The sequence below is a fragment of the Antrostomus carolinensis genome, unplaced genomic scaffold (assembly GCF_000700745.2).
Source record: "Antrostomus carolinensis isolate BGI_N321 unplaced genomic scaffold, ASM70074v2 scaffold12927, whole genome shotgun sequence".
Lineage (NCBI taxonomy): Eukaryota > Metazoa > Chordata > Aves > Caprimulgiformes > Caprimulgidae > Antrostomus > Antrostomus carolinensis.
In genome coordinates this window covers 5,374-21,012 of record NW_010329548.1, presented here as the reverse complement: position 1 = coordinate 21,012, position 15,639 = coordinate 5,374, and the positions used below count along the sequence as shown (strand labels likewise).

Here is a 15,639-nt window from a genome sequence, read left to right as displayed (position 1 = left end):
AATCCCTGAAAGCAATTTGCTTCAAGCCCTCCTCAGTTCCAGACATCTTTCTCACTCCATCTGCTCGTTCAAGTACACAAGTTCCTTGGGAAAAATCACTTATTACATCACTGAAAAATGCCACAAAAATAGCTTTTCACTTAAGTTCCCATCCTCAGAGTTAACTCACATGGGGATCAGATAGATTCAAACATTTAATAACTTTTTATTTTCCTTTCTCTTTAAACACAGGATCTCTGGTCATGGAAGCAGGGTCACGTGGTGGATTCTTGGCAGTCAGCAGTCTGTGGAGCTTTTGCAGGTGCAAAGGATTATATGTTATACTGGGAAAGACTAAAGAAGAAAGGGAAAAATGTGCAAATCTATTAAGTATAGCAGAACAGCATTCCTTTGTAATTCAAGTTTGTTTAGAAGAAAACGGATCCAGTTGTTTGGAAATAGGAAAGTCAGCAAAGGAGAGAGACGAGGGGGAAAAAACAAAAAAGACTCAAACAGGGTGTCTGTTTGAAAGACAACCAATTTGTTTTTGACAAATTTCTGTTATTTAAAAACCAGGGGCCTGTCAGTCAGGCTTTGCGATTATTTCAAAGTTGATTTGTAAAATCCTCATCCAGGAGAAACCTTGCTTGGGTGGGGGTTTGTGCAGCTGTCTGCTCCGAGCACTTCCCCAGGGGTTGAAGTGATTTCAGCGAGAGGCCGTGATTCACCATTCATGTGACAGCTCTGACAGCCGTGTAGATTAACTAGAGGCAGGAGAGAGAGCAGGGACCAGCGCTGCACAGCCTGGAGGCAAAAGCCTTCCGCAGCAAAAAAAAATCAGAGGACGAAACATCTGGGCAATCTCCAGACACTAGAACAAGAATAAAGAGTGGCAGAATACAATACTCCACTATTTATTACCAAACAAGCCAGAAGTTAATTGAATTCTTCAGTAGGCTTCTTGCTTGACTTTAGCCTACTGTAGTTGTTAAAAAAAAAAAAAAAGGAGGAAAAAAAAAAATCAATTAATGACTCATCAGTATAGCTGACAAGTTTGAGGGAGGAGAGACTCAACTGTCTTAATAGATAAAACAGATTAGTAGTTGAGATGGACAGCCAGAGCTTTTCCCCAAGGAGCTAAAATATATTTTGAGATTCCAAACTAGTAACAGAATATGTGGAAAAAAAGAAATCCTGTTTAAAGAGAAATTATAGCATTTCTTGAAATAGAGATTATCAAAAGCAAAGCTTGTTCTTTGATGACTTACAAAATCAGAGCCATTACATCGTAATTTTTTCTCAAATAAACTCTGTTAGGGGAATTGAAGTATTAATAGCAGCAGAATTCCAGCAGAGACTGAGGCTTGGTTTTGATGGACCCTGTAACTGCACAACTGAGAGAGGGTGTGTGGCTGTAACTGCACACAGCTTAGTCACTGGGGCATCTGAGTTGTGAGGGAATGGTTTAGGTAGAATTGAGTCCGTTTTGGGACAGAGGGGGATTATTTTAGATGATTCCTTGTCATCTTGTCCAGCTGTATTTTCTATGTTTATGAGATGGAAAGGGAAATTTAGTCTGCTAAAAATTCAGTCTCCTGTTGGATTTTACACTGACTTCATCGAATCAGTGCAAACAAAATCAGAGAGATTGAAGCAGATCGTTCATTTTTGTTTTGAAACAAAACAACCTATCAAACTCAAAATGCTTTAAAATGCAATCTGTAGGTCTGCAGGTGTGATATGGGATCATTAATTTAGCTCTGTTGATTTCTTTACAGCCAGATTGATACACAGACCGTGTTCAGGCATGTTCACAGAGCTGGAAAGGTTATCTGATTTACCCAAGGCCTTGTGGAGTTATTTCCTGAAGTCCAATTTGATGCCTCAATTGGTAATCTAGCCCAGTGCCTCCACTTCCTTCTCTGTATGCCTTGATTCTGACCAGTTGTGCTTGGACTTGCTACTATTTGATGGATGTTCAGTAGAGTCTGCTCACTTTCTAGCGGAAATATTGCAGAAGGAGCTTCCAGAGGCATGGTTGTGCAAGAACAGGGTAGGTTTAGACTAGATATTAGGAAGAAGTTCTTCACTGTGAGGGTGGTCAGACACTGGAACAGGTTGCCCAAGGAAGTTGTGGATGCCCTCTCCCTGGAAGTGTTGAAGGCCAGGTTGGATGAGGCTTTGAGCAACCTGGTCTAGTGGAAGGTGTCCCTGCTGATGGCAGGGGGGGTGGAACTAGATGATCTTTAAGGTCCCTTCCAACCCAAACCATTCTATGATTCTATGAACCCTTCACTGCCCTTTGGGAAGACCTAACACTTTGTGCTGGAGGAGACACTGGAGACTTCCTGGTGTCCAGCACTCCTGGAGCAGCACAGAGACTTCCAAGTCCATGTGGTGGTAGATAAGACAATTCAGCCTAGCTGTCTTCATAGGCTCTATGCCCCAAGCACAGACCTGTGCAGAACTGGAGTCCTGTTCTGTAGATTGTGTTGTAATTCATGATAAATATTATCTGGGTTATCCTTCTAGATTCACTTCCTCCAGCCTGGTTTTCCTTCTCTGTTCCTTGTTTCCTTGTTCTTTCCTTTTCACCAGCAGTACTTTAAAACTTCCTTTCTCATGTGTCCTTTGAGGACCTGCTTCAAAACTCACAAGGTTCAACTCTTTTTGAATCAGAACCTTCCCCATCTGTCTCCATTGCTTCTCTCTGCAGACATGTAACAAGCAGGCCCTGTATTGATCTAACCTGGTACCACATCCATTCTGTTTCACTGAAAATATTCAGCCTTCTTGCTGAATGGAGGCAGTGGAAAAATAATTTCCTGCTTTCTGAAGAATGGATTCCACAGTTAAAAATTATTAACTACCTACATATAGCTTGAAATGAGGGAAGAAAAATCAGACCAAACTCTTTGTCCCTTTCCACCCCAAAACAAAAAAAATCAAAACCTCACCACTTCCCTCTGAATAAAATAAGATGGATCTGTGTATCTGAGTGATTTAAAATCAGCATGTTATAAACCTTAAAAGGAGAAGATGATCCAAAAACCAACTTTTAAACACAGAGATGCTGTCAAATGCCACCATGGTAGTAGTGGGATGGTGAAATCACACAGACATGCTTTTCTCCTGTGTTCTTTGCTTGAATTCAGTACTTTCTAAAAATATGTTAGAGGTCCTGAGGGGCAGGGTAATAAGCTGAAAGAAACTGAAAGAGAAGTCCTGTTTGGCTTCCCTTTATGGCACACACACACATATATGTGTGTGTCTGTGTGCGTTGGTTAGTTCCTAGCTAAATCATAATTGATTATTTGGCGAAGACAGAACAAAGAGCAACAATATATTGAATTCCATCCCCAGTGCCTGTGAAATGGCAGCGATTTCAGCCAAAGTGCTGTGAGAGGCCCAGCTCCTCCTTGTTGAGTGCACATGTGTAAGATGTATGTTTGCGATCCATGGGCTTTTTATAGAAACATAGTAGACATGAGCATAAATATCAGAGATTTGGAATCCTCTCTGTCTCATCTGTTAATAATTTAATCCCTGGAGGTCATGTCCAGCTTTATCATCATCTTTGGTGTCTTAACTAGAGGAGTTGTTTGGAGCAGTCAGGGAGTGAGACAAGGTGATATCTGAGCAGGAGTGGAGAAGAGAACCCAAGGATAGATCTTTAATATATAGTGTTTTAGGCCTGAGATTGCATTTGAACCAAACCTTGCCTCATGTCTGAGCTGTTTGGACACCAGCCCAGGTTTGGGCACAGGCTTTGGCAGGCTGGAGGCAGAGGAGGGAAGCATGTCCCCATGCTGCAGGCAGGCCAGGCATGATTGTGGTTGCACTCCAAGCTGGAGTATTCTCTGGGCTTGGGCTTCCTGGCTGGACCACTGCACCCCAGCCCTGCACTGTACCAGGACAGCCTGTCCCAGAAGAGTTTCTGGGTGAGTTTTGTGCATCCTCTGTGGAAATGGGCCGGTGGCAAGGAAATCCTGTCGTTGGGTGTTAACTGTTGGGAAAGCAAAGTACTGCCCTGGAGCAGCAAGGTGATCTCCAGCGTGTCAGAGAACCTGAGTGTCTGCTTAATGCGAATGAAAATGGCCTCTGATAAAGACACCTTCTTTCTCCCTCCTGTAAAAAAAGTGTGGCTTAACGTTAATAATTAATGCTCTGTGGTGACAAAGTCACGGAGAGTGGAGGTGCAGGCCCAGTGAATAATAAAGCTCTAATGAGAGCTTTTTGCACATTAACAGGGAAGATTTCCCACCACTTTCGTTTTGATCTGATCGGCTCTGACAAGATTACACGCTGTGTCTAAAAGCCTCTTTAACTCTGTAGCTCAGGATAAATTTTTGAGTGGTTCTCAGGATTTCCCTGCAGTGTCTGCTTGGGCTGTGCTTCTGACCCTGAATTGATTAAATCACTACAGGAGCAGTGTTTTGCCTCCTGGTATTTCTGCTGAAATCCAAAGAGTTTCTTGGGTCACTTTGCTCTACCATTGGCAGGTGTTTCCAGAATGATAAAGGACCAGAATAAACTTCCTCTTAAAAAAAATAACATACTAAAATAAAAGTTCAAATAAGAACTGATGGATGGAAGAGTTCTGAAAAAGACCATTTGTGAACTTGGAAATCAGTCAGTGTAAGAGGATGCCATGAGGTTTAGTGTTAGACCTGTGCAACTCAGATTTTCATCCTGGGTTTGAGGTTCAATGCTCAATCAGTGCTGCATAACCTTCAGATGTCAGTACAGAAAATAGTAATGAAGACAGGCAATAATACAGCTCAGCCTGGATTTTTTTCTTTTCCTGAGGTGGGCTCATTCAAACAAGGGCATTAGTCAAGCACAAGCTCCTGTCTCTTGAAATGAGCTTGACCTATTGGGCTGGTGTTGCAGAAGAGAGTGCCAGGGGTCCAGATAGATGACAGAAACACAGAATCAGGAGGAGCTCCTGTGATGGCCAGAAGGGTTCCCTGAACCCTTTATAAAGGGGTAAGGAGAAGTTAAAATGGTGCAGAAAAAAAAAGATACAGGGACTGAAGAAGAACTTGTCTTCCTCCCTTCATAGGATCTTATTTGAGGAGTGTGTCAAAGGACCCGTGGAACAATTTCCTATACTAGCAGCAGCAAATTCTGCAGACAGCCACCTTACTGCGAGGACCTAGGGTTATGTATTGTTCTCAGGTGAAGTATTTCACTCTGTTCTCATGCTTCTCAAGTTTTATTTACGTATGATGGCTAAAAAGGGTAGGAAATGCCAGCAGGAACCTAGGGGAATATCTTAAGTCTTCAAGACTTCTTATTGCCAAATAAAGGTAAGTCATGCTCTGCAGATGTCTGTCACTAGAACTTCCATCAAAACCTGGTCACAGGGAAGGTGTGAGTAGCAGAGGGATTTTCTATTCAACACCCTGAGCTTGGTAAAGTTGAGCTGCTCAGCTGATGTGTGACTACACAGTGTTCATTGTAGCTTCTTGGGAGACAGGTGATGAATTTTCCACTGCTGTGTGAAGTTTTATTTTCCTAGTAGAGGAGTTTGTCACTCTGCTAGAAGTATTAATGAGCCAAGAGCCTTTTCCTGTGTGAAAATCTGTCTTCATGCCTACTTGCTGAGCCCAAGTCGTCACCAGATCCTGCTAGGCCAAGGGAGAAAGGAGCCTTCTCCAGGAGCGAGTTGGTGAGTCTGTCTGGGCACAGACTGCCTGCAAAGGTGCCTTTTTCTCTGTCAGCTCTGCAGAGAAGCTGGAATGGTTAGGAGTGTAAGGCTGGATGTGTTTGGGCCTTTCTTGCCCACCTGATACTTTGATACCTGCTTTTCCTGCTTGCTGACCAGTTGAGCAGGCTCCAGTGACAGCAGGAACAGATTAAAGGAGTGATTAAAGGATCCATTGGGCTTTGCTGTGTATTAGACAGTCCAGCACACAGCCCTCTGGTTTTGAATGAGTAGACTCTGGCTGTACTGGTCTGTATCTGTTGTATTAATCTGATGATTGGAAACAGCCATGTTTTAAGTTCTTTTACACAGCTTAGAGTAGGTGGGACTGAGCAGGACCTCGCTACCGCTGTAGCCTGTTCTTGGATAGCTGTTGAAGAGGTCACTCTAAAATTACCTTGGACTTTTAGGGTTAAGGCTGAAGCAAATTCGTTTTGTCAGACTCCGTGCCTTCAATAAAATGCAGTTCCCCACAAGTGCTAGCTTTAATCTTGTGTTTTTGTCAAGCATATACAAACTTGCATTTAATTTAGCCACTATCCTGCTGCTTGTTGTGCTTATGAAGCATTTTCTTGTTGCTGTTGTCATTCTAAATTGATTGGTAAATCTGTACTGAATACTTCCCAGTGATGGAAGAAGAAACATTGAAATGTTAATAACAAAAGAATCTGAAAGATCCAGATGTTATAGCTGGGGAAAAAATGAAAACCAATGAGCCTTGATTAAACCTTTTAGATAAAGATTTGGGAACATCGTATCAGGATAAATTGTGTTTGTTCTAATCACTCTGTCAGCCAAGATTGAAGCTTCTGCCAATAAGAAACTGTTAGGAATAAATGCATAAAAAACCCCAAAAACAAACGGGATCTGATAAGGGAAATAAGTTAGTTTGACTAAAGTGATAAGGGAAATAAGTTAGTTTGACTAAAGTGTTACCATCAGCTCTATAACTGAGTGCTCACTGAGATTTTTTTGCCTGATACAGGCCTGAGAGCCATGTGGTTCACTGTTTAATTTTATCTTGGTCTGTGGGCAAAGGAAGGGCTTCTACATCCAGACTTGTAAAGCCACTATTTTCCACTGAGTTTATTTTTACAGTTCTAAAAATAGTTCACTGACATGAGTCGCTGACACAAGTACCAAAGTTTCTATCCAGACCATTCTCTCAAAGCTTTTTGGGTCACTTACTCAAAAACTGGCTCACAATGAAAAGATTTTTGACCTTAAAGAAGGTCCAAGAATGGGCTGGAATTTAGTTTAACTTGCTCATAGTTTCTGCTTTGGCTTCTTGAATACAACTCATTTTTTGGCTTTTTGGTGAGATATCACTGCTAGAAAGCTTCCGGCAGAGTGACCTGGATGAGCCAACCTCAGCTGCTGCTAAACTGGGTGTTTTGGGCTGTGTGCTCACCAGCTTGCCTGCTATTCCTGCTTGAGATCCAGGGGACTGGACATGTGCCTTACTGCATCTCCTGAAACACCATGGGACATTCCTTAATTAACTGTGAGAAGTCAATGTAAGGTGCCAGCTGGCCCAGCCTCCTTTCTGACATAAAGCAGGGCTTTAATATGTTTAAGCTAAGGTAGTTGAGAGAGAGAGATGCAGGTAAAAACACGAGCCAGTGGGGAAGATGGATTTTTTTCATTACTTTACATATTTTAGAAGAAATGTTTTTCCCCTCTCTCATCCCAAGAAAAGAAAGATCAGTTTTTCTACATGCCATAAAACTTGGAACAGAAAATAGATTATTTTTAGCTTATTCCCTGGGTACTGTGTAGGCTTCAGTCTTTGGAGTCACTTTGTTCCCTGCTGTAGCAGATATGGGATTTATACAAGCTCCAGAGGGGGGGAAAAAAGGAGGAAGAAGAGAGAGAAAGATTTCAGAACAAGTCTGTCTCTGTTTTCTTCTCCCCTTTCTTCCCCTTTCTTTCTTCACTTACTGCTGGACTGCTCCTGCAGTTTAGAAGTTTCCTTCACTTTGGCTCTTCCTCAGCATGAATTACTTGCTTGAAATATTGTGAACAGAGGAGGGAGAGAGAGATTAGAGTTAATTTTAAGATGGGGAAATAAGGCAAAGGGAATAAGATCCTGGGAGAAAAAGCAGCAAAGCTTGTCCCTGGATAGCACAAGAGGCCAGGCTGTAGCCGTGGGGTTAAAATATCCTTCCAATCAGACAGACAGACAGACAGACAGACACACACACACACACACACATTATGGGTGAGACATGCAGATGGATAAGCTGAGGATTTCTGGCTTTCAGGAGGAGAGCCCCAGCTGAGCTGGCTGCTCCAGGTGAAAGTAGTAAGCTCCAAGGGTGAAGTTTGGAGGTGATTAGAGACAGTAAAAATGCCCATGAGGAGAAGATGGCATTTGTGGCAGCAGATTTCTGACAACTTCCAAAGTTCCTTGGGCAGCTTCACATTGTTTATGCAAAATGGAGCTGATTTCATTCGTTGGAGATGAGCTCCATCCCAAACACTGCCTTGTCTTTTTTCCTTGAAACAGAGTCTTAGGTCTAACAGTTGAAGTCCAGATCCAGTCTGTCTGTCTGTCCGTTTATCCCTGACCCATGGGTGTTTTAGATGCAGAGCATTTTTCCTCTGTATTTTTCTACTATTTGAATGGTCAAACTTTTAATTCTCAAGGCAGAGCACAGTGTGACAAGCCTATTTTCCAATCTCTGCAAATGAGTAAGCAGGTTCTTCCTTTCAGACTTGTCCATAGGTGTTGGAAGTCAGATCCATTATCCTTATGATCTTCATATGTTCATATATGTACAGAGTCCAAAACAAAAGGACGGTAATCTCAGTGGGGATGTTTGGATTTACAGTTAACTGGTATAGAGCTGTTTTCCTTAAGTCAACACACAGGAATAAAACACTGTGTGTACAGACCTTCAACAAACGTACCTGGACTCTGACGTGAGGAAACATGCCGTAGGCGTTAATAATGGAGCAGTGTTGACCACAGCCATGGGAATTCTAGGCAGTGTGGCATTCATATTCAACCAACAATGTCTCACTTGTGTTTGCTATTTTAATTTGCTCAGGTGGATTTGCAGCTGCAGTCACCACACCTCTCGATGTAGCGAAGACGAGAATTATGTTGGCAAAGGTAAGAGCAGCGGAGGCCAGCGGACACGCAGGTGAATGGCTTGGGTAGTTCCAGAGTCTCTGTGTGATCATTACAGAATGAAATCCAGCACCTATTAGTACTGATTTCTGCTCTTGTCTTCCAAGGCAGGATTAGATGTGAACAGGTATCGCATGCAGAAATAATGAAATTTTTGTGTTCCTTTCCTTCTATTGCTCTTCTTGTCCTTTCCCAGAGGAGCTGAGAAGGGCCTGTGCCTGTGCTAGACTTCCAGAGTCTCATGTAGTGTCTTTAGGAGAAAATCCTTGGCAGAGTCAGATGCCCAAAGTTGAACTTTCCATCGGGGATTTATTTCCTCTGGTATTTTTGATAATGGTTGGGTTTGAGTGCATGTGTGTGTCTTTTCTGAGGAGGGAGTGGCACTGGGTTTTCTGTCCTAAAATTTTAAGGCACAGAGATCGTGATGGCTGACATGGGCCATCCAGGGCAGAAAGAAGATTGCTTATAAGATCAGTAAGTTTAGTAACTAGTTAAATTCCTAGTAAGTCTAGTGTTCTGTCATCGTCTTGCTGACCCCAGAGCAGAGCTAAGGAACCACACAGCTAAAAGCCCTTGGCCTTTCCCTGCCCTGAAAAGAGCTGTTGTGTTGGCAAAGGTCAGGCATCCTGGAGTTCCCGTGGCTGGTTCTTCCCCTGTTGCTCGTGTGTCAGTACGGGGATGTTTCCTGCTGTTTTTTTTGCTGATGACACGCACCTCCCCAGCTGAGTCACGCACATCTGCGCTCACCAGGACGCTGCGTTGTGTGTATCTCATTGCTGAGTGTTGTACCCACCACAACTTCTCTGTCTTTGGATAGTGTGGGTGGTAAAACTGTAAGAACTGCTTTTCATTTCTGTCTGCTGCTGCACTGAGCCACCTGGCCAGTGCTGGTAAGGGAGTAACGGTGCTTTGGGATGTTCTGAGACCATTCAGATAGCATCTTTATATTAGTCATCTCTCACTAACTAGATCACACATGTAATTCAATTGTCTGTAGTCCTGCTGTTTGTCCTCTGATTTGCTCTCAGGGCAATTTTCACCTGTAATACACTACTCATGGCTTTTTTTAAGTAAATCTCAAGTAAATCCTCTTGCAGTGAGCAGCAAAGTCGCTTTTGGTGCTTTGAGAGTGTGTTTTTATTAAATTCTTACTCCAGTGTCAGCTGCTGGACGTAGTGCTGAGTGTAGTGCAGAAAAGACTGGACACCCAGTTCTGAACTAACCAGCTCTGTGACCTTGGAGCGATCATTTTGTTTTCTGTGCCTCAGTTTCCCTTTCTGCCCTTTGCCTTATTCCTGGAGACAAGGAGCTTGTGGCTGTGCCCGGGGTAAGGAGGTCGTTAGGATGTTGCTGTAAAGTAGCACTAACCAGGGACAGGGAGCTTAGTAAATAACTAAACCTCTTTGCCAACAGTTTCCAATCTCTCTCTTTCTGTGGTACAGGCTGGTTCCAGCAACGCTAGTGGGAATGTTCTGGCTGCCCTTGGTGGCATCTGGAGGACACAAGGCTTTGCAGGGTAAGGACATGCTGCAGAAGCACATTTCATGTGGTGTTTCTCTGTTTGTGTTGGGAGGTGGGAGAGGATGGGATGGGCTGATTATATTTAAATCCTGTCACACAGAAAAGACTTTTAATTGCTGTATGCGTGGCCAGGGAGCAGCTCTCCGGTAGCTAGGGACAAGAAGGTCCCTCCAGGGAGGTCTGCTGTCCTCACTTTAGCACTGGCTGTGAGCAATAGCCAGGGAAGAACACAGAAATGGGGTGTTATTGGGATTTATCCATGGTATGATCTCTGAGCTTAGCTCCAGGCTTTGGAGGCGAGGGTGGCTTTGTGTTTAATGGACTCTTCTCCATGAACGTGTGCATTTGTGTTTTGTATCCACTTAAACTTTGGGCACGCACGTTGTCTTGTGGCAGTGAGTGCCACAGGTTGATCTTGAGGTGCGTGAGTCACCTCTCCTGAGATGGTAGGGAAGGCCAACATGGGAGACACGTGTCCCTTATGGGCAGTCTTTTCTTTCTCCTGGCAGTTTCCTACTGATTTGAAGACACCAGCAAGGTCTCCTCTGTTCCTTTACATTTGCTGCTCTTACTGTGAAGCGTGTTGTGGGCACATGATGCCGGTGTGGTGCCAGCAGGACAAGCTGAAGCAGAAGGAAGGGAGCTCTGTGCTCCCTGACTTGTTCTTTGAGCCTCCCATCAGGTCTGGGCTTGAGCACATGCCCACTTGGATTTCTCCAGTGAGACATTTTTTGCAAAAATACAAGTTTTCCGAGACAAGCTTGAGTGCAAAGAGTGAGTCCAAGCAGCCACAGAGCAGCTCTCAGGCTGCTTTGCTCCTGTGCCTGGGGTGTGGGCATGTTCCGGGCTTTCTGCAGACTGGTTGGGGTGATGTCAATCCAGCCTCCTGACTGCCTGGCTTTACCCGTTCCTGAGACAGAGAATTGCATTTCTGACACTGGAGCAGTGTTGGGAACAGGAAGTCCTCTGCTAGTGTTTGTAGAACATTTTGAGGTGTTATGGGCTTATAAATTATTACTGATTTTTACAGACACCTGCTTCGTTTACACCACCTTGCCCTCTTTGAGAGCGTAAGTCACACCAGTTATTGGCCACTCCTAGTGATTATGGCTTAAACAACTCCTCCAGTCCATGAGGTTTAGCCTGTGGTTCCTTTGGTGTAGGGCTCATGTCCCACCTGCCCTTGGCCTGGAAGAGAAATGGAGCTTTTTGGAAGCTTTACTTGGGGCTTTTCACTGTAATTTGTCACAGGTTTTTAATCCTCTTGATGTGGCCGATTCATTCAAGGTGCTGTTCTAACATTTGTAAACTGTTGCTCGAAGCAGCGTGCACACTGCAGCTTTGCAGGAGATAGTTTTCTCTTAACATTTGATCTCTGCTCACACAGCTAATAAAAGTTCAGTCCTCTTTCTACACATGTGGGAAATAATTCAAAACAAATTGCAGGAAGTTCCTGAACACCGATTCCAGGAAGATGTCCAGCTGTGCCCCCCGGCAGCGCTCAGAGATGGGTTGTCTCAGGTTCACTCTTTGAGATGATGAGGTGACCTGGCAGTGGATGAGTTTTAGGTCCTACGTGGCTTGTTGAGGCCACGTCTGCTTCTCATGGAAGTTGAGCTTTAAAGGGTGACAAGAGGCATGGGTTTGGCTGGGGAAACCTCCCCCTTTCCCCACTCTGACAGCAGAAAATAAAAATGTATGTTTGTGTTCTTTTTGGGGTGTTTCAGCAGTGCCCTTTTCTAAACAACCCAACATTAAATTCTGCCTAAAGATAGTACCCGTGGACTAGGACCAAAGGGAACACAGTTCAATTGAAATCAAAACAATAAGCGATCTGGAGAAAAAGTAATATATAAAGGAGGCCAAGCTGCGTCAGCTGCAAGGAAAAGGAAGAAAGTCTTGGGAAAAATAAACGCAGAGGCTGCCATGCCTGCTGCCAATTATAAATCTATTAATCAAAAACAATAAAAATGTTGGGCTTTTTTGGCCAGTTGCAACATGAAATGATTTACGGCTCCTCTAATAAATCTTGTACTTGAAGAGGAGGAATTCTGAGGGCAGAAAGACACTTTGCTTATTGCCACCTTATTAAAACCAGAGGGCAGGGCTCAGCTTCCTGATCTGCACCTAGTAAATCCCCCTGCTTCATGCCAAGAAATCTCACATCCCTTTCTGTCCGGGGAGAGCCAGACCTGCAGCAGGAGGTAGGGTAGGGATGGGGTCAGTGGTTTCGTGTGCCTCTTTGCTCAGTGGGGTAGATGAGCCATTCACCTGAAAGCTGGTTTACATCTTGTCCCAACTACTTTTCACACAAGGAGATGGTGGTGCTTAAAGTGGATGGAGCTTCACAACTTATTAATGAGAGAGGCAAAGGTTGTTTAAGTGATAAATGTGGTGAGATGACTTGTTCCAGGTTGTGTGTAGGGGAGGATAAAGCTGGTGGTTTGCACCAGGCGTCCTGTTCCTCAGATGAGCTTCCAGGTTGGGGTGGACATGGCATGGTGGGCACTAACCACTGCTCTCCAGAGCCTCATCTCACCCATGTGAGTGGTGAAAGCAGCCCCTGTGCCAGGGCTTGCTGCTTTGTGAGACACAAGCTGCCCACAGGAGTGAGCTCAGTGCAAAGCTCTTGTCAGATGAAAGTGGTGATTTTTCGCAGCACCTCTTTGGTCGAGAGCACAATGTGGAGGTTTTGTGGACGAACACAGAACAGCTTTTCCAGCACTGGCCCCTCTCTGCTGTGTCCAGGCACTGCAGTGCCTTTTCCTAAAGGTAACTTCACACATCCTGGTTAGTCTCTATTGAGAAAGAATTTGCTTTGGGTTGCTGAGTGGTCACCCAAAAACGTCACCTTTGCTGCTGGGACCATGGGACTAGGAGTGTTGCTGGGCTGGGAATCCTGAAACAAAGAGCTGCACCCCAGCAGTCGTGCACATGGTCAGGGGGCACATGGTGCAGGTTTAACACCTACAGCCAGGCCTTGGCCTGGGGTTTCGATGTGATTCCTGGACTGGTGACTCCTGCCGGGCCGTTCCTCGCACAGCTGGGGAGAGCACGGTGTGTCTGTACCTGAGCGTCTGCGTTTGGTCTTTGCCAGTCACCAGCACTGTGCAGTTTGGTCTTTACAACTCCCTGAAAGGAGGGTGGAGAGAGGTGGGGGTGGGTCTGTTCAACCAAGGAACAAGTGACAGGACAAGAGGAAATGGCCTTGAGTTGTGGCCAGGGCAGTTGAGATTGGATGTGAGGAAGAATTTCTTTGCTGAAAGGGTTCTGAGGCATTGGAAGGGGTTGCCCAGGGCAGTGGTGGAGTCCCCATCCCTGGAGGGATTGAAGAGTCGTGTAGACATAGTGCTGAGGGACATGGGTTAGTTGGGGACTTGTCAGTGTTGGGTTCATGGTTGGACTGGATGATCTTACAGGGCTTTTCCAGTCTGTGTGGTTCTGTGATTTACTGCAGCTGTTGGTGATGGGAAGGTGGGGGTGAAGCCCCCCAGCCCTTGGTGCTGGATCTGACCAGTAGCTGGGAGAGTTGTAGAAGCAAAAGAGAAAACCCAGGCAGGGAGGGAGGAGTGGCTGTGTGCCAGGTGAAATCTGTGCAAACAGCCCGCAGACCTGTGCCCCCCAGAGCGGTGTCTGATGGGGCCGGCACAAAACAACCCCATGGATCCCGTCTGCTGATGGGGGCAGGTGTGGCCCCGTGGGGACCAGTTTGGATCAGGCCTGCAGCAGAGCTCAGCTCTCCAGGTTCAGGGCAGCCCCAGAGCTCTGCTCTCCTGCAGTAGTGAGCCCATGGGGAAGTGTGGGTCAGAGAGGCCACGGGTGGAAGGTGGGAAAGGGAAACTGGGGGGAAGAGCAGGGCCAAGATTCTTGGAAGTGCTGGTTGGTAATAGAAGTTGCCAGGGCTGCAGTTCCTGGGTATAACTGGGTTATCTGCCCCTGTTTGTGGAAGAGCTGTGTCTCCAGTGGGCTGTTCTGTAACAGGCTCTGCCCCTGCTGCTGTAACGAGGGCTGGCTAATTGGGCAGGAGAAGGATGGGGCACATTTCGACTGCAGTGCTGCACCGTAGGATTTACCCTATCAGCGCTCTGTCCATACATGCCTTGTACAAATTACTCTGGTTTAAAGCTGTCATTATGGTAATAGACCAATTGCTGTCTAGTAAAGCCATAAAATGTTTCCATCTGCCTGTGTGCTCCAGGCTCCTTAGCAAAGCTCATTACTACGAAAACCAGTTACTGCAGCCAGAGGTTTCCCTGGTGCAGCGTGAGTAGCCAGGCACGGGCAGGGAGCAGAGAGCTCCTGGGCAGCCCTGGGAGCTCCTGTGGCTCCTGCACAGCCAGGTCTCACTGGGAATTTCTGTGGACAAGCTCCCAGCAAGGAGTGTGCAGTGGCTGGAAAGCCGAGGACAGCAGCGTCCCTGCAGAGCTCAGCCACTGTGCTGCGAGGGGCTCCCACCGCGCAGGAGGGACATCAGCGGGGAGATGCCAAACAGATTCGAGCCGAACGTTTAATCCTTGCTTGGAACGAAGGAAGCCTGTAATCCTCTGGGAGGATACATTGGCCTGTCCTGAAGTTGTTAAACCAACTATGAGCTTAGATGTGTCGAGCAATTGGCTTTGCACATGTTTCCTGTTAACTTCCAAGAACTATTAGGATCAGGCACCTAAAAATCGTGGTGGCTGAACGTGCAGCCGTTCCTGCTCCTTCCTTGCTGGTCCCCACTGGGTGTTACTGGGAATGAGCCGCTGCGGTGAGCAGGGCTGTCTGTGGTGAGGGAGCTCCTGGCAGACAGAGGGGTTCCCTCTGCTGAGGCAGGGTGGAGGTGGTGGAGGACAGGACACTTCCCATCTGTCTGAGCCCTTCCCGGCGATGTGTCTGAGCTCCTCTTTCCACAACGTGGCCCGTAGCTTCCTGCACCTTTGCTTCTGCACCTGAGGAGTGTGGAGAGGGGTTAAAAAATCACAAGGCTTAGGAGCACTGTTAGGGAAGCTCCAGACAGGTTCCTTCAGTGAGCAGCAGGGTGAGATTTAAAAAACCAGCGTGAGATAATTTTTCTTTCAGCATCCCCTCATCCTCTGAAACTGCCTTTTCTTCGCCTTCAGCTTGTTCGCAGGTGTTGTCCCACGGATGGCAGCCATCAGCCTGGGAGGCTTCATCTTCCTGGGGACATATGAGAAGACTCGCCAGCTGCTGCTCTGACCCAGCCTGGATTGTCCTGCCCGTGGCCACCAAAGAGCTGGAGAAGCCAGGAGCTGGAGGAGGAGTCCACCCTTGAACACAGCCTTCCTCCCGC

General features: G+C 45.9%; 1 protein-coding gene across 1 annotated transcript; it reads left to right on the top strand.

The window, feature by feature from the left end:
- Window positions 1-231: 231 nt before the first annotated feature.
- On the top strand, window positions 232-15,545 carry LOC104528571 (S-adenosylmethionine mitochondrial carrier protein-like; the record flags this gene model as incomplete). The annotated part of the gene is made up of 4 exons (XM_010172615.1): window positions 232-301; window positions 8,743-8,807; window positions 10,268-10,341; window positions 15,449-15,545. Coding segments are annotated over 4 exons (306 nt in total), but the record flags the coding sequence as incomplete, so codon positions are not given.
- Between the last annotated feature and the right edge of the window lie 94 nt (window positions 15,546-15,639).